Source organism: Nicotiana attenuata, unplaced genomic scaffold (assembly GCF_001879085.1).
Source record: "Nicotiana attenuata strain UT unplaced genomic scaffold, NIATTr2, whole genome shotgun sequence".
NCBI lineage: Eukaryota > Viridiplantae > Streptophyta > Magnoliopsida > Solanales > Solanaceae > Nicotiana > Nicotiana attenuata.
This window is the reverse complement of record NW_017671506.1, coordinates 77,711-95,971: the sequence shown is the minus strand read 5'-3', so window position 1 is coordinate 95,971 and position 18,261 is coordinate 77,711. Positions and strand designations below refer to the sequence as shown.

Genomic DNA, 18,261 nt, shown 5'->3' with positions numbered 1-18,261 from the left:
TCATTTCAAGAAGATAAAAAATGAAACCGTGACCAATCACACTGACATGAATCCTCAAAAAAATTTAAAAAGCATTTCTTACAAGAAAAGGACATTTAATTCTTGTCTTTTGTGAGAAAGCACGGGAGAAAATATATTATTGATATTAGTTACTCAATGCACATGGTGTTTATTGACCTAGAGAAAGCCTATGATAAGGTACCTAGGGAAGTTCTTTGGAGATGCCCGGAGGTGAAAGGTGTTCCGGTGGCGTATATTAGGGTGAATAAGGATATGTATGATGGAGCTAAGACTCGGGTTAGGACAGTGGGGAGCGACTCGGAACATTTTCCGGTTGTTATGGGACTACACCAAAGATCTGCGGTCAGCCCGTTCTTATTTGCCCTGACGATGGACGCACTGACACACCATATCCAAGGGGAGGTGCCATGGTGTATGTTATTCGCTAATGATATAGTACTGATTGATGAGACGCGAAGCGGTGTTAACGAGAGATTGGAGGTTTGGAGACAGACCCTTGAGTCTAAAGGTTTCAAGCTGAGCAGGACTAAGACTGAATACGTGGAGTTCAGTTTCAGCAGCATGCCGGGTGAAGGGACGTGGATGTGAGGCTTGACTCGCAAGTTATTCCCAAGAAAGGGAGCTTCAAGTACCTGGGGTCGATTATTCAGGGGGATGGGGATATTGACGAGGATGTCACGCACCGTGTAGGAGTGGGGTGGATGAAATGGAGGCTAGCGTCTGGTGTTGTGTGTGACAGGAAGGTGCCTCCGGAACTTAAAGGAAAGTTCTATAGAACGATGGTTAGGCCGGCCATGTTGTATGGTGCAGAGTGCTGGCCAGTGAAGAATTCCCATATCCAGAAGATGAAAGTTGCAGAGATGAGGATGCTGAGATGGATGTGCGGACACACTAAGCTAGATAAGATTAGGAATGACGATATTCGGGGGAAGGTGGGCGTGGCTCCCATGGAAGACAAGATGCGGGAAGCTAGGCTTAGATGGTTCGGGCATGTGAGGAGGAGAAGCCTGGATGCACCGGTGAGGAGGTGTGAACGGCTGGCCTTGACGGTTATGAGGAGAGGTAGAGGGCGGCCTAAGAAATATTGGGGAGAGGTGATCAGGCAGGACATGGTGCAGATGCAGATTTCCGAGGACATGGCCCTTGATAGGAAGTTGTGGAGGTCGAGCACTAGGGTTGTAGGTTAGGAGTCAAGAGGCTAGTGTGATAGTGTCTTGCTTTAGGCTGCTAGGGGCTCCAGTTGTGTTTTTTATACTTCTTTAGGGTCGAAAAGTTAGGCTTTACTAGGTTTAGCGGCCCTGTATGTGCATATTATTCCCTTGCGTATGTAGTATTGTGACTTTGTTGATGTTTAGTGTTAATACTTTGCTCTCTATTTTCTGGTTATTGTGTTGCTGGTGTTATATGTTAGGTTTCCTTTGCTGCTACTAATACATTGTCTCTTTCTTTCTTGAGCCGAGGATCTACCGGAAACAGCCTCTCTACTCCTCCTGAGTAGGGGTAAGGTCTGCGTACACACTACCCTCCCCAGACCCCACATGTGGGATCTCACTGGGTTGTTGTTGTTGTTGTTGTTGATATTAGTTACTCAATATGATACAAGAGGTCCTATTTATTCTACAAAGTAAATATTACTCCTATTCTAATGTGGGACTACACATAACTATCACTCCCCCTCAAGCCGGTGCATACACATCATATGTACTGAACTTGTTACACATGTAACTAATACGAGAACCAATAAGAGACTTGGTGAAAATATCTGCTAGTTGATCATTCGACTTTACAAAATTTGTAACAATATCTCCTGAAAGTCTCTGACAAAGTGACAGTCGATCTCAATGTGTTTAGTCCTCTCATTGAACACCGGATTTGACGCAATATGAAGAGCAGCTTGGTTATCACACACTAGTTCCATCTTGCTGATTTCTCCGAACTTTAACTCCTTGAGCAACTGCTTGACCCAAACTAACGCACACGTTGCCATAGCCATGGCCCGATATTCGGCTTCGGCGCTAGATCGAGCAACTACATTCTGTTTCTTGCTCTTCTAAGAGACCAAATTACCTCCTACTAGAACACAATATCCAGACGTAGAACGTCTATCAGAAGGTGATCCTTCCCAATCAGCATTTGTGTACCCAACAATCTGCTTGTGGCCTCGATCCTCGAATAGTAATCCTTTGCCTGGAGCTAACTTTATATACCGAAGAAAGCGAACGACTGCATCCCAGTGACTATCACAGGGAGAATTCATAAACTGACTTACAACACTCACCGGAAAAGAAATGCCAGGTCTAGTCATTGTGAGGTAATTCAATTTGCCAACCAAACTCGTAGGATCTCTAAGAGGCTCCCCTTTCCAAGCAGAAGCTTAGCATTCGGATCCATAAGAGTGTCAATAGGTCTGCAACCCATCATTCCAGTCTCTTCAAGAATGTCTAAGGCATACTTCCGCGGTGAAATAATAATACCTGAGCTAGACTGAGCAACCTCAATACCTAGAAAATACTTCAATCTGCCCAGATCCTTAGAGCCCGTTTGGCTTAGCTGATTTAGAGTAGCTGATAAGTATTAGGTGCTTAAAAGCACTTTTAAGTGTTGAAGCTGATTTAAAAAATAAGCAGTTACGTGTTTGGATAAAAGTGCTGAAATTAATAATATGCAGCTAAAGAACCGGGTATACGAAGAGTTTTGTTTTAAAAAAAGTATTTTAGGGATAGAATAGTAAATATTTTGGTCAAACTTAAACTGCTTATAAGCTGAAATTTGATAAGTTGGGGGAGACCAACTTATGACTTTTGGCTTATTTTTGGCTTATAAGCACTTAACTTATAAGCACTTTTAATTTTACCAAACGCGTAGATAAGCCAAAAAGTGCTTATAAGCCAGTTTGACCAGCTTATAAGCTTAGCCAAACACCCTCTTAGTCTGGAAGTGCTGAAAGAGATGCTGCTTCAGATTAGTAATACCATCTTGATCATTGCCAGTAATAACAATATCATCAACATAAACCACCAGATAAATACACAGATTAGGAGCAGAATACCGATAAAACACAGAGTGATCAGCCTCAGTACGAGTCACCGAACTCCTGAATAATTGTGTTGAACTTACCAAACCAAGCTCGAGGGGACTATTTCAAACCATATAGTGACCTGCGCAATCTGCATACATAACCACTAAACTCCCCCGAGCAACAAAACCAGGTGGTTGCTCCATATAAACTTCCTCCTCAAGATCACCGTGGAGAAAAGCATTCTTAATGTCTAACTGATAAAGAGGCCAATGACGTACAACAGCCATGGACAAAAAGAGACGAACAGATGCTACTTTAGCCACGGGAGAGAAAGTATCACTATAATCAAGCCCAAAAATCTGAGTATATCCTTTTGCAACAAGACGAGCCTTAAGCCGTTCAACCTGGCCATCCGGGCTGACTTTGACTGCATAAACCCAACGACAACCAACAGTAGACTTACCTACAGGAAGAGGAACAAGCACCCAAGTGCCACTCACATGTAAAGCAGACATCTCGTCAATCATAGCCTGTTGCCATCCTGGATGAGATAGTGCCTTACCTGTAGACTTAGGGATAGAAACAGTGGACAAAGAAGATATAAAAGCATATTGAGGTGACGACAAACGGTGATAACTTAAACCAACATAGTGGGGATTAGGATTAAGTGTGGATCGTACACCTTTGTGAAGTGCAATTGGTTGACTAAGAGGAGACAAGTCCGCAGTAGGTGCAGAATCTGATGCAGGACGTGAATCACCTAGGCTTGATGCTGGTTGTGGATGACGATGATAAGTCAAGAGTAGTGGAGCTGCAGAAGGTTGAACTAGATTATGTGGAGGAACTGGAGCTGTAGGTGGTGGAGCTACAACTGGAACTGGAGGTGTAGGTGGTGGAGCTACAACTGGAGCTGTAGGTGGTGGAGCTGGAGATGTAGAGAAAGATGAATGGGAGATAGTGACTGATTCTCCAAAAGATTAAACTGGTAGTACCTCAGAAATATCTAAGTGATTACTTGGACCTATGAAGTATGATTGGGTTTTAAAGAAGGTAACATCAGCGGACATAAAGTATCGCTAGAGGTTAGGAGAATAGCATCGATACCTCTTTTGTGTTCTCGAGTAACCAAGAAATACGCACTTAAGAACACAAGGAGCTAACTTATTTGTTCTTGGAGTAAGGTTATGGATAAAAGAAGTGCTTCCAACGATACGGGGTGGAAGAGAGAACAAAGGTAAGTGGGGAAACATGACAAAGAATGGAACTTGGTTCTGGATAGCTGAAGATGGCATACGATTAATAAGATAGCAAGATGTAAGAACTGCATCCCCCCAAAAACGCAACAGAGCATGCGATTGTATGAGTAGGGTACGAGCAGTTTCAATAAGATGTCTATTCTTTCTTTCAGCTACCCCATTTTGTTGAGATGTGTACGGACAAGATGTTTAATGAATAATCCCATGAGATTTCATAAACTGCTGAAATGGGAAGACAAATACTCTCAGGCATTATCACTACCAAATGTGCGAATAGAAACCCCAAATTGATTTTGAATGTCAGCGTGGAAGGTCTCGAAAACAGAAAACAGCTCAAATCGATTTTTATCAAAAATATCCAAGTGCACCTGGAATAATCATCAATGAAACTGACAAAGTAGCGGAATCCCAAGGTGGGACTGACCCGACTAGGACCCCAAACATCTGAATGGACTAAAGTAAAAGGTGGCTCTGCTCGATTATCAAGACGCCGAGGGAAATGGGAGCGAGTATGCTTACCGAGCTGACAGGACTCACACTCTAGAGCTTACAAGTGAGATAAACCAGATACCATTTTCTGAAGTTTTGACAAACTGGATATCCCAACTGTTTATGTAATAAATCTGGTGAATCAATAACAGGACAAGTTGTTGAAGGAAGACAAGATGTGAGTCCATGTGATTTAGCAAGGATAACGTAATAAAGTCCGTTTGATTCACGCCCAGTACCAATGATCCGTCCCATATTGCGTTCCTGTATAAAAACATGGTCATCAGGAAATAAAACAGCCCATTTAAGTGATTTGGCTAAGCGACTAACAGCTATGAGATTAAAAGGATTATTGGGAACATAAAGGACTGAATCTAAAGGTAAGGAAGGAAGTGGGCTTGCTTGACCTATTGTAGTTGCCATGGTTTGAGACCCATTGGCCATTGTGACTCTTGAAAGAGATTGAGATTACGAAATAGTAGTGAAAAGAGATTTGTTACTAGAAATTTGATCTGATGCACTTGAATCAATAACCCAAGACTCAGATTGGGAGAAACAAGTCACGCTATTACCTGTTTGAACAACAGAAGTTATTTCAAAAGATGTCTGCTTACATGCTTTGTACTGAAGGAACTCAATATAATCTGCTAAAGAAACCATCCGACTATTCAAAGTATCGGTTCCCATGTCGCTACAATTTGTAGTAGTAGGGTTAACTTGAAATAGTGGAAATAAGTAACTCCTGTGGGAAAACTGAAGAAATAGCTGGGAAAACACGTTTACAGCAGAAAACAGAACACTATTTTACGCCAGGAACTGTTCACAACGAAAAACACTGTAGCTTGCCGGAAAATTGTAAAGTGGTCGGAATTTGTCGTAACCAGGATGGATAGACTCGAAAATCCCTTGCGAGCAAGCTGTCCTGAAGAAATGTTTTCAAGAAATGGCGGAAAGCTCACTGTTCACGCCGGAAAAATATGAAAGTGGTTGGAATTTGATTTGAATTAGATGGGTAGGCTCGGAATTGTGAGGAGAGCAGACTGTCTTGAAGAAGCTTCGCGAAAAAATGGCCGGAAAGTGGCCAGAATCCTCGTCGGAAAACTTGTTGTTGCCGGCGCGTGAAGGCACGTGGCAGCTTTTCTACCGGATAAATTTTTAGAGGTTGGTCGTCGGAGGGTGATCTAACTCGTGGTGGTGTGGTTTTTGCACAACACCGACAGAAAGCGACTTTCACGTAGACAGGCCTTAGGTCACCTGAAAAATTGCACGATGACTAGGTTTTTTCTTCTCAGATAACGTTGGAATGACACACAACGATCTTTTCTCACTAATGCTCTGATACAATGTGAGAAAGCACGGGAGAAAATATATTATTGAATATTGATATTGGTTGCTCAATATAATACAAGAGGTCCTATTTATAGCTATAGTCTACAAAGTACACATTACTCCCATTCCAATGTGGGACTACACATAACTAACAAGAATACTCATTTATCTCTCTCATACTAGACCTGACATAGACTATTCTGCCAGCTTGGACAGTCCGTTCATGCATAATCCCCGAGATCCTCATACGCAAGTTGTTTTTCACATTTTGCGATATCTGAAGTCTGCTCCAGGCAAAGGTCTGCTTTTCTCCAAACATGGTCACCTTTACATAGAAGCCTATACATATGCGGATTGGACTGGATCTTTAAATAATAGAAAATCCACATCCGGTTACTGTACACTTGTACGTGGGAATTTGGTTACTTGGAGAAGCAAAAAGCAAGGTGTAGTTACTACATAAAGTGCGGAAGCAGAATATAGAGCTCTGGCCCAGGGTATCTGTGAACTTCTTTGATTACTAAAATTATTAGAGGAATTGAGACTGTCTAAAAAGCAAAAACTTTTCTTATATTGTGACAACAAGGCAAGCTGGAGCGGTGTCTTGAGCTTGTTTCATGTGTGATCAAAAAAGCAACTAGCTGATGTGTTTACCAAGGGTCTCAACAAATAGACTTTTCATACACTGGTTTGCAAGTTGGGCACGTGCGACATCATTGCACCAACATGACGGGGAGTGTTGACGGCTAAATAATTAAGAAAGATTTGATTCTGATTAAGATTTGATTTTATTTTGGTTGATTGTATTTGATTGAAAATTAATTGTAATATATGTCCCCTTCTCAAAATCTTCACTAGTTAGAAAAGCCACAACGATTTAAAGGAAGTGACGGTATTTAAAGCAGTCCACCAAGAGACTTGGACTAATAAGTAAAAGATGTTGGTAAATGTAGCAGATTCCACATGCCTATAATATTTTCTTTCTTTTTTCTTTCTTTTTTTGGATAGAGTTCCACATGCCTATACTCGTTACTCCAATTAACTCTTTTTGTGATAACCTCCAATTAACTTCACTTTTAGTAAAACCTCAAAGGAAAATATTGGAACAGTAAAGAGAGAAACAAATAAAAAAAGGGTCCGGCCCTCCTCAGTATCACCTGGTAAGAGGCCGTTGATTGGAATAAAAAATTTTGGAAGAATTAGGTTGGAATAAATTTCCCGGGATCCTCTTCCTTTCAAACTACAAACATGGGAATCGTTGAAATAGCTCTTTGATTGAATGAGGATGATGTGGCAAAACAAAGATTCTAATATAACAATCAAATGAAAGACCAAGGGATATTACCATGTAATCTCTTACTAGATTAGGTAGGAAAATGTGGGGAAAAAATAATAATCCAGTGTAAAATATATCAATCTCAGGGGAAAGAAAAGTTACATAAGCCAAAAACAGCATATAATTTGTACCGAAAGTATATCATACCATGTCAAGTCGACAAGACGAGCTATCAGTTTCAGATGGTAATGACGATGGATGCTTTTGCAAACTCAAAGCAAATAATGACGTTTCAACCTGCACAACATGTTCTTCAGCATAACAAGGTCATCACACTTTATCTTCTTTAGTAAACTTGGAAGATATGTTACCTCCTCTGGAGCACCTCCACCATGATCACCATTGATGGTTTGCCCATGATCACCCATCACAAGAAGCAACGTATTTTCATGTAACCCTCCAGGTCCACTTTGGCTTTCCAGGACATCAACAACTTTCTGGAGTCAGTGGCAAATCAATTACCACTCTATAGAAAACAAGGAGTGGAGGGTGGGGGTGGAAGGTGGGAGTCAGGTGGGCAGGCAGTGCAATTTATTAAGCCTTCAATAATGCATAAGTCCATGCAATTAATTATATTCAATATATCTTTTGGACAGGTAAAAATACTATGTCTATATCCACATTCGCGAGCTTTTATTTTTTAAGTGAATAAATTCATCCTAGAAGAAGAATAGAAGATGTGTCCCCCAACAAGCAATTTGCAATAGACAAATGAGCTTTTTATTAATCGAAACAGACAAAAGATGAGTCTTTTGAAGACAAGATTTCTCCAACAAAAGAGGCTTCCAGCCTATGACTATATAAAAAACCAGAGATATTTCAGCTGCTTTAACAAAGTAGAACCAAAGGAAAACAATTTGTCCCAAACACAAACCAAGGCCAAAAGGCTAAATATATTTGGAAATTCTGTTAGAACCTTATAATTACTGCTCCATTGTATAGCAAACATAACCCTCTTCAGTAACTTTACTGCCATCAAAACCTTGAAATCTGTATAAAATCAACTAAAACCCTAAGGAATCAATATTCTCCAATGACATTTAACAACCAGCAGCACAATCTTCTGGCAAATGAATTAGCATGATATTCACTTAGGCTTTTCCACAATATACGCCATCTAGAGGAGGAGCTGTGTTCACCTACCATGGAGGCATGAACCATAAAGGCTTTTATTTTTGGGGCTAACTCAGCCATCCTAGAAATAATGGGATATACAACCAGTAGAAAGCAATCAATGAGAAGTTGAAACAGAAAACAAGTTCCTACCACCAGCGATGGTTGAAAGGCAATCATGATTTTTTAATAGGAAAAATAAGGCTATAAGGGTGTTAATATGCAGAAGAATAGGTGATGTAGCATTTTCTTTTGACCTACAATTTTTATTGAGATTTTCCACTTTTCTCTCCTTATATTAAATGGCATTTTTAACGGGGACAATGGTAAGTTCAGAAATATTACCTCCAAAATCCCATTGTACTGGTCCAATTTTTCTATCATTTCAGTAGAATCAACACCAAATATATGTCCAGCATGATCCTAGAGATTTAAACAAATACAACAGTCAACTAACTTGATTATCTGGATAAGATAGAGGGCTAACTTCTGAGGAATATCTATCATTATGAGAAGATAAAAAACAGCGAAAAGTATACAAGCACACAGCTATGATAAAATATTAAGCAAGCATTGCAGGAAACAAAAAAGATAGCCATAGAATGAGTAAATGATGAAATTAATCTTCAGAATATTCCATTCGGTTATCAACCTTTTAAGCAGAGCTCCAGCATATGACATCAATTTTCATACCAACAGTTCTGTACGTTTCTACAATTAGCTCCAATAAGTTCTGTTGTGTATACAATTGTTATGATTTCTCAGAATTCGAAAGAACTCTCCAAAGATGCTGGATCTCTTGTTTAGCTCTTGATCCAATCTAATCAAACATAGTTCAAACTAATCTGCTCCTGCTTTACAGTTTGAAATTCCCAAACACTACCTTAACGAACGACATCCTTTTTTTCCTTCTTCAAGTTGAATATCACTTTAGATTGTTCTGATTAACACACACACCCAAAAAAAAGGGGGGGGGGGGGGGTGTGGCAAGTCCAGCAAAGGGATTACTCGCCTTGACCTGCTATCTAATTATCTAGCAATTTACAGTTTGGGGCTCCAAAGCTCTCTAATGCATTCTAGTTTTGTAAATGATACACTCATATGGACCAAGAATCCAAACAAGTGCATCTTTCAATAGTAGTTGACATAGAAAATGAAACATAAAACGTACCACACCAAGAAAATGTGCTATAAGTACATCCCAATCTTCTTTATACAAGTAAGGAAACAAGTGCTCAATGCAGCCATTATCTACCTGGTAAAGAAACAACATGGAAATTCAGCAAGAAAAATAATTGTTGAGCAGAAGACACTATACTCAAGTCATTTGAACACTATCAATTCTCAGTAAACATTTCTCGAGAAAAGGAAACTTATATCTTCAACAGTGATAGCAAAATAAATACCGTGTCAAGGTCTTTAACGTTAAATGAAGGGAATGGATGAGATATATTAAAATGATGAGGAAACAGTTGAACCCACGTGTCATCCCCCATCATCACAACTCGCTTGCCATTCTTAGCCATCTACAAGTAGGTTTTTGGAACACGGAGGAAGGTAATTAGCATAACTATTAAATGGTTTAACCTTCCAAGAAAACAATGATTTACAGGAAAACATTATCTTTCTCACCTGATATATCAAATTATCTTCAACTATAGCTGGTGCACCAAAGCTATTACCGACATCAACAAAAGTTGGAAGCCCACCAGTTGTTAATCCCTGCAATCATAGAAAGCCCTCGTTACATCATTGATTCAAGAGAGTTGAGTTTGTAGACATGCATACCGATCTACATGTTAAAAGTCCATTTTGAATATCTCCTGCAAATAATATAGCACTGAGGGGTCATTTGGTTTGCCTTCCTTATACATTACTTCATGTATAAACATGTAGAAATCCAGCATAACTTTATTACAATGTTTGGTTGGTGTTTTGATCTCCATATAAAATCTTGCACAACTTATACAATGTTTGGTTACTGTTTTGATTTCCGTATAAAATCTTGCACAAATACAACATTTGGTTAAGTTTTTTTTCTTTCTTATAACCCTATAAAATAACACTTGTATACAATAATGAGGAAATCGTTGCATTATTTTACGCGGGATAGAATGTGGAATAAGAATACGTGTATTAAATAATACATGGATTCAAATATCAAATGACAAAAATACTCTTTCATTTTAGGCTTACAACCTCTTCCCTTTTTCTAACTACTGCTCTCTGTTTCTGCATTTTGGATTTCTAACTCAACAGTTGAACTCATTTCCATAAATAACATCTCAGAAATACTTCAAGATGAACATACTTTAGCTCAACATCCAAGGAGAAAAAACTCTATATTCGAAGTTCTCGATATATAACTCAACTCAAGATCTATCGTGTAGTAAATGAAACAAAATCTAGATAATTTTAGACAACTGATTGTTCATAACACGAGAAAAAGAAATAACAAACATCGGTTCCCATGGGAAAAGATATGTGGTTCACTACAAGCCATCAATTGTTGAAGGAGATGGATGTAATTACTCTAGAATTGCCTTGATATTTACTACACAATATCTATTTTAAATTATACGTGTATTACTTTTAATACAATAAACTAAACATCCTAAAATAATTAATCCTTGCATAGTAATCTCTGCATAACTTAATTCATGCTCAACTAATCCCTGCATTACTTATCCAAATGACCCCTGAGCTGTCTGAACTGATGATGCAGCAGATGATGAATAATAGGGGTCAGTTTTCTAACTCATGTTTTAAATGATTATAACATCTAAAACACAAATAGTGTTCTTAATAATGTCTTACAAACAAGAATTGAGCTAAATAGGTTTTATCACATAAAAGAAACAGAACGGTCTTCTTTCATTTGGATAGTAAAGACACAGAAGGGCAAGTTTCACACAGTTCCTTGAAGGGCAGTTCTTTTGATCCCTACTGATTGGATCAGAACTCAGAACTCAGAACTCCATCATTCCAGAAGCCTATCAATTAGTGTCACAGAAACACTGAGAAGGCAAAGATCAAATGACTAACACTCTTATCTTACAGCTGAGTGAAAAAAAACTAATAGTAATAATTAATAATGGAGACATTGACAACGATAATAATAACATCTTTGTAATTACAAATATTTATATAATATATTATTTACCCATCAAAAAAAACTATAATGGCAACAAAAAACCAGCTATTTTAACAACAATAGCAATAATAAAAGCAAATTGAGCAAATGAGAATACATGCACAATGAAATAAATTATTATTCATGTTAGAATTGTGAAGCCCAGAAAATTTCATTTCTATAAAGCAATAAAAAAAAATAAAAAAATAAAAATTGATGAAGTACGTGATTTCAAAAGAAGGCATCAAGCAAATGCAGCTAGTATAAGATAGTATAAAAGCAATATTATGATGTTTGTGAAAGCTTAGAAAAGAGACAGGAACCTAAAGGTGATAACACCTTCCTGTGGCTTTCTTATTATGCTAACTTCCGCTTCAGTGATAAAAACTAAATGTTAAACATGAGAGTTTTTTATCTTTAAATACTCGTGTCTGGGAGAAGACGGTAATGGCCATTTGCCAAATGGTTATTACAAAAGCAGTATGTGACATTGTTTAATGGCTTTGCTGCTGCTGCCTTTTTAAGTGTAAGCAGGACATGACACACAGAAGCAAAAATGAAGTTAATTAAAATTAAAGTCTTCCAACTAACATGCAAAGCATTGGATTTACCTTTAGGCGTTGCAAACTGGTTGTTGGTGGATCAGCAATAGCTTTAAATATCTTAGCAGATGAACCTGGCCGAGATGCCAACTTATGCAAAACCTGCAATCTGTCCATCCATGGCTTTTTCTCTAAAGGACAAATACAACATGTGCCACAGTCATCAGGAAATGAAAATGCAGATACACCCTCATCATATTATGAACGAACTAAGTATACCAAGTACTCACCTTCAAAAAAGGTACTCGGAGCAACAAAGTCATACCTGTTACCAGATTGCATAAATCACCACGAATTTGCAGTTTGTGTAACTATTACATAAATAATAGCATGTATTTTCTTGCATCATCATCACACATGCCTTTATCCATACATAGTTAAGGAAGTGGAAGTCGTAAAAGATTCTGAAACATCCTGAAAAAGGGAAAGAATGACAACTGAGACAAAGAAGAATACCTGAGTGCGTCAAGAACAAGGATGACAAGGCGACCCACTGCTGGTTTCGTCCAACACCCTTTAGAATGGTTAACCATTTTATCGTCTTGAGGAGGAGAGAAGCAAGGAGATTGTTGAATTTCAGAGCATTGGCTATATTGTGAAAGTTCAGTGCGAGTAAGAAGGAAGCCTCTGGTGAATACCAGAATAGCCAATCCATGCAGTATGAGTATCCCAAGGAACACCATGAAAACCCATCTCCGCTTTCCCAAATTCACACTTTTCCACCATACCGAACATGCAGCAGCACTCTTAGACATTGTAAATAGGGGAACAGTCTGATCAAATTTTTAGCAGCAATTATGGATCTGCATCAAGCGTGACACTAATGAATCTTTAAGAACTTCAATTTTTTTTATTCCGGCTATTATCTCATGTGTGTTTTGGTTTTAAATTTCAAAAAAAAAAAAATTACAGCAAAATATGGCTCGATTTCGATTTCTCTGTAAAACAAATCCGCTCAAAAATAGATGATAACATAAGATGAAATGAAGGAATACCTCGGACGGATTCGACGACCTCGCACGCTACGGACCAAAAAACTAGCCGAACCATACAACCTCGAACGAAACGCGTAAGAGCAATTTATGCAAAACTAGTGAGGGTCTGCCCGGGCCCAATAGCTGTTTGGTGGTGTTGTTTGTATTGTTTTCAGATGTGACTCACTTTTGCATTTGAATCCGCCGTGTTAGGTTTGGCTATGGTGATAAATTAATACCGTTGTGAGCTATTTGTAACAAGTTGGCCATATTTTTCAGTGAATTGGTGAGCATTCTGCAAAGAATTTCTTATCTCCTTGTTTACCTATGTATGCTATCTTAGTATTTCTGATATCATACAAGATTTGTTAAGGATCGACTCATTTTTAAAGATAATTTACAATTATTAAATAAAATTGAAATAAAATAGTAGAATCAATTTGATGAAATTTGGAAGTGATTTAAATCTACTTATCACTTTTGGGGCTTTGATTGGCAAAAGCGATTTTGATCTTTTAGCCACCAGTTGGTGGATTAGCCTTCAGTAAGCTAACAAACTTCCTCATAGCTCCAACTTATATAAGGGGATCATTAAATCGCCGTATATTAAGCATTAATTCTATCCTGACTAAGCAACCAAAATTTTATTTCTCGAGAATGAAGATAGTACATTTTGACTACCTCGTATAATTTTAACATCTTCATTTATCATTTAAAAATTAGAAAATCTAAAATCAATTCATTTTGAAGTTTTGATCCTCAAGTAAAGGTATAGCGTTTAATTTTATAGTACCTTTTTTTAAAAATCTTAATAGCTCAGTAGGGGTGTGCATTCGAATCGGTTTATCGATAAATCGAATCGATTATTTGTTATCGATTTATCGATATCGGTTTATCGATTTCGATTTCAAAATTTTCCTTATCGAGTTATCGATTTCGATTTCGATTTTGTCCTCTTTGGTTATCGGTTTATCGATAAACCGATAAGATATACACAAAAAAAAAAAATTTACCCTTATTCTATAATACCCTTTCCTTTACCCTAAGTCCCTAACCCTATTATTTCATCTACCACATTTAAGGAATGATCATATTTAAAGCTCAAGGGAATGAAGTTCAAATTAATGGAAAATAGAATTAGTCGTGATGATGTATTTTTTTTTATACCGTTGGAGTGTTGGCGGCATACATTTGATCCCTTACTTTAGTTTCGTTGCATGTGCTTATAAACGGTATTCATCTTATTTTAGCTTCTTTTTGTCCATATTAGTTAGGCGTGTTTATAGCGATATACTTTCCGTGGAATCTCAATTTTCTTATTGGTGTAACCGATAACCGAATCGATAAGCCCCAAAAATCGATAAATCGAAATCGAAAAAATCGAAACCTTATTGAAACGATAACGATAAGCATGTGTACAAATCGATAAATAATTATCGATAAGGGTCAAAATCGAATCGATAAATCGATTGCACACCCTTACCTTTCATTTCCAATTAAATCATCATTTTCCTATTAATTCTACCGGAAAAAAAAGTTAAATTATACGGCAAATTAAAATACAACGAAGTGGAGCAATAGCCAAACCCATAAAAAGGGGAGCTAGACCTCTAGGTGTGACATTGAAAGACCCAAAGCGGGCCCACGTGATGAGGAAGTGATAGCTTTAAAAAGGAGAAAATCTCACTTTATACCCATTAAATTCAAACTATTTACCCTTAAATATTCAAATCTAAACAATTTACTTTTTCTGCCTATGCAGTCAATACTATTTACCCGGCCCACATGGTTTCTTGATACCGGATCCAAGTCACATTAGGAAGATATGTGATTTGGCTTATTTACTTCCTTTTCTTGATAAGAATATTTTTTCACTTTTCTCCACTTTTAATTTATCCCTAACGTATTTAGCCAACAATGACATATATAAAAAGACTGTCAAGTATGCACAACCTTTCTTATTCAAACTTTTAATTTCGTCCCATATTTTCTTGTCGTCACCTAATTAAACTAAAAGAGCACAACCACGAGGGACCTTTTCCAAAGCTGTGATGTTAACTTCTTGCCTTTTCTCTATCAAATTGACTGTCTCGGTTATGGTAGCGATTTGTGCATATATACACAGAATAAATAATATCTTCTATGACTAGAATTTAAATAGGAATAAAAGCGACAATACTTGCATATAAGACCAAAAGGCTCTAATAAATATTACTATTACTTACATCAATTAATACTACTATTTGTTAATAATATTTACTTCTAAATACAACAACTGCTAAATATTAATTATCATTTATTATCTATAAAATTATTTACGAACAAAATTTGAACAAGAAAGGAAGGTGAAACGACCTATATTACTCCTCTTTTTTCTCTCTATATTGAATGCTCTTTTGTGTTTTATGCTATTCATATAGAATTTCACTTAATTATACAATTGTTTTCTTTTTTACTTTTTCTGTATGTATGTACGTCTTATATTACTTATTTTTTCTTTTTGCTTTTGATATTATGTGTGTATGAAGACCCACCATTGTTGAGCTTGAAGCTCCAGAATTTGAAATTTTATTTTGAAGATTTATTGTTTGATTCGATGTGGGTGCTATAAAATATTGCTTATAGTATCTTCGAGTAAGCTTCCCAAATCTAAATTTTTGTGTGTATTTGAATATCCACCATTGTTGGGCTTGAAGCTCAATTTTATTTCTGAAGATTTCTTGTTTGATTCAAAGTGGGTGCTGTTAAATATTGCTTATAGTACCTTCTTTCGGAAGTTCATAACTGAAATTTGATAGCATTTGGAGCTGATTTGAGGTGATTGAGATCGAAATTTTCAGCTGAAAATCGAAGAAGAACACAACTACCCAATAATATACCAACTACGGTATACAAGTATGCTATAGAGTATAATAGCTATACTGCAACAGTATACTATTATAGTTTAAAATATACTGCAACGGTATATGTAATTAATCGAAGAAAGAACACAGTTACCTAATAGTATGCCGCTGACAGTATACAATATACTACAGGAGTATATAGTTATACTGCAACAGTATACTATTATAGTATACAATATTTGTTATAGATACTGTAATAATATGCAACATACTGTAACAGTATGCCTGTAGTAGTTACAATATACTATAATAGTATATCTTATTATCCGTAAATTCACATTGTTTTTTTTTTCCTTTTAATTTGCTTTAAGCTTTTACCCAACGTGAGGGCAAATTGAAAATGCAAAAAAAAAAAAAATTGTATGCTATATAATGTACCGATATACTCTTACAATTAGATCCTTTAGAATTTTTTTTCAAATATTTATTGACAACTGATATATTTCAGTTTAATAATTAAATTATATTTTTGTTTTACTCCCTTTGCGTACAATTGTATACCTTGTTGGTATAGCTATATACTATACTGGTATCATATGTTAGTTAATATTTTTTGGTTGTATTAGCTACATTTAATTGGTACACAATTTGATTTTTCTTTAGTAATAATATAAAAAAAGAATGATAAAAAATAGTGAAAACAGTAAATGAAATTAGATTATGAAGAGAAAAAGAATATAAAAAAGAAGTTAAATAAAATTAGAAAAGGAAAAAAGAAAAAAATAAGAAGAAAACGAGAAAAAAGAAAAGGAGAAAAGAAAAAAAAGAAAAAAAAGAGAAAAGAAGCATAGAAATAAAAAAGAATTGGAGAATAAAGAAAAAATTCCCCCCAAAAACTACTATGGGTAGGAAATGTAATTAGTTTATGGGTAGAAAACAAATGGGTAGACAAGGGTAAATAGTTTTATTTTTGCGGGTAACTGTGTCATTCACCCTTCAAAAAGCTGAGTGAAGGTGTGGCTTGTAAAATGAGGTGGCCCCTACTGTTTGAGCAAACTAATAAGCATGTATAGCCGTATAGGTGATGATAAAACTATGAAGTACAATAGCTTAAAAGCAAGTAAACGGTGAAATTTCCAAAAAAACCCTTTTAGCTAACAGGTGAAGCATACATGTTGACCCCAAGCTCCTCAAACTCCCTCTTATTAGTAGTAGGAAACTAGGAATACACATTGACCTTAAACTAATTACCTTATGTGTCCATTTGAAAACTACTTAATGGGCGTTTGGACATAAGAATTGTAAAATTTCAAAATAGGGCAAAAATTTTTTTCAAGCGAAAATAGTATTTGAAATTTAGAATTGTGTTTGGACATTAATATAATTTTGGGTTATTTTTGAAGTTTTGTGAGTTATTTGAGTGAAAATTTTGAAAAATAGCTTTTAGGAGTTTTTCAAATTTTCAAAAATTTTCAAAATGTATCTTCAAGTGAAATTTGAAAATTTTATGAACAAATGCTGATTTCGGATAAAAGTGAATTTTTTTTGGAAAATAGGGGAAAAAATTATTTCCAAACGGGCTCTTAGTACACAATTAAAACTAATTATTCAAGCTACCTACCCATCCCACATTTTTTACCCATTTGGCTTCATGACTTGATTTGGCTTGGATTGGTTTAGACGGACTTGATTTGGTTTGGCTTGACTTGATTTGGTTTGGCTTGTCCTTGGTTTTAGTAACTTAATTTGACTTTATTTGATTGGAAGTTGTGGTCATTAAAAAAATAGGTAGAGAAAAAACTTTATGGGTGGAGGCGAGTAAATAGTTTGTTGTGGGTGGGTATTGGCAAAAGAACCCCAACAACTAACTACTCCTATGAAATATTATATAAAATGAAATTGAGACAAAGATAGCAGATGTATTGGGACAGTTATACAAGAGAATGAGGAGATCGACAAGGATGTCATACACCATATTAGGGCGGGATGGATGAAATAGAGGCTCGCTTCCGGTGTTCTGTGTGATAAGAATGTGCCACCAAAACTTAAAGGAAAGTTTTATAGAGCGGTGCTCAGATCGACTATGTTGTATGGACCAAAGTGTTGGCCAGCCAAAAACTCTCATATCCAAAAGATGGAGGTGGCC

General features: G+C 36.6%; 1 protein-coding gene across 4 annotated transcripts in view; it reads right to left on the bottom strand.

The window, feature by feature from the left end:
- The window catches only part of LOC109208680 (GPI ethanolamine phosphate transferase 3), a 30,705-nt gene extending 16,903 nt beyond the window's left edge, over positions 1-13,802 (bottom strand). The window contains exons 1-10 of one of the 4 annotated variants that reach the window (XM_019371817.1): positions 13,294-13,802; positions 12,755-13,101; positions 12,529-12,563; positions 12,308-12,429; positions 10,196-10,285; positions 9,970-10,089; positions 9,735-9,818; positions 8,909-8,986; positions 7,762-7,887; positions 7,598-7,687 (exon numbers count right to left, since the gene is read on the bottom strand). In XM_019371817.1, the coding sequence (XP_019227362.1) occupies positions 7,598-7,687; positions 7,762-7,887; positions 8,909-8,986; positions 9,735-9,818; positions 9,970-10,089; positions 10,196-10,285; positions 12,308-12,429; positions 12,529-12,563; positions 12,755-13,053 (1,044 nt within the window). In that variant the 5' untranslated portion in view covers positions 13,054-13,101; positions 13,294-13,802. Of the gene's footprint in view, positions 1-7,597; positions 7,688-7,761; positions 7,888-8,908; positions 8,987-9,734; positions 9,819-9,969; positions 10,090-10,195; positions 10,286-12,307; positions 12,430-12,528; positions 12,660-12,754; positions 13,102-13,293 lie in introns of those variants that run through there. The other 3 variants (XM_019371818.1, XM_019371819.1, XM_019371820.1) reach the window with 3 other exon arrangements.
- Between the last annotated feature and the right edge of the window lie 4,459 nt (positions 13,803-18,261).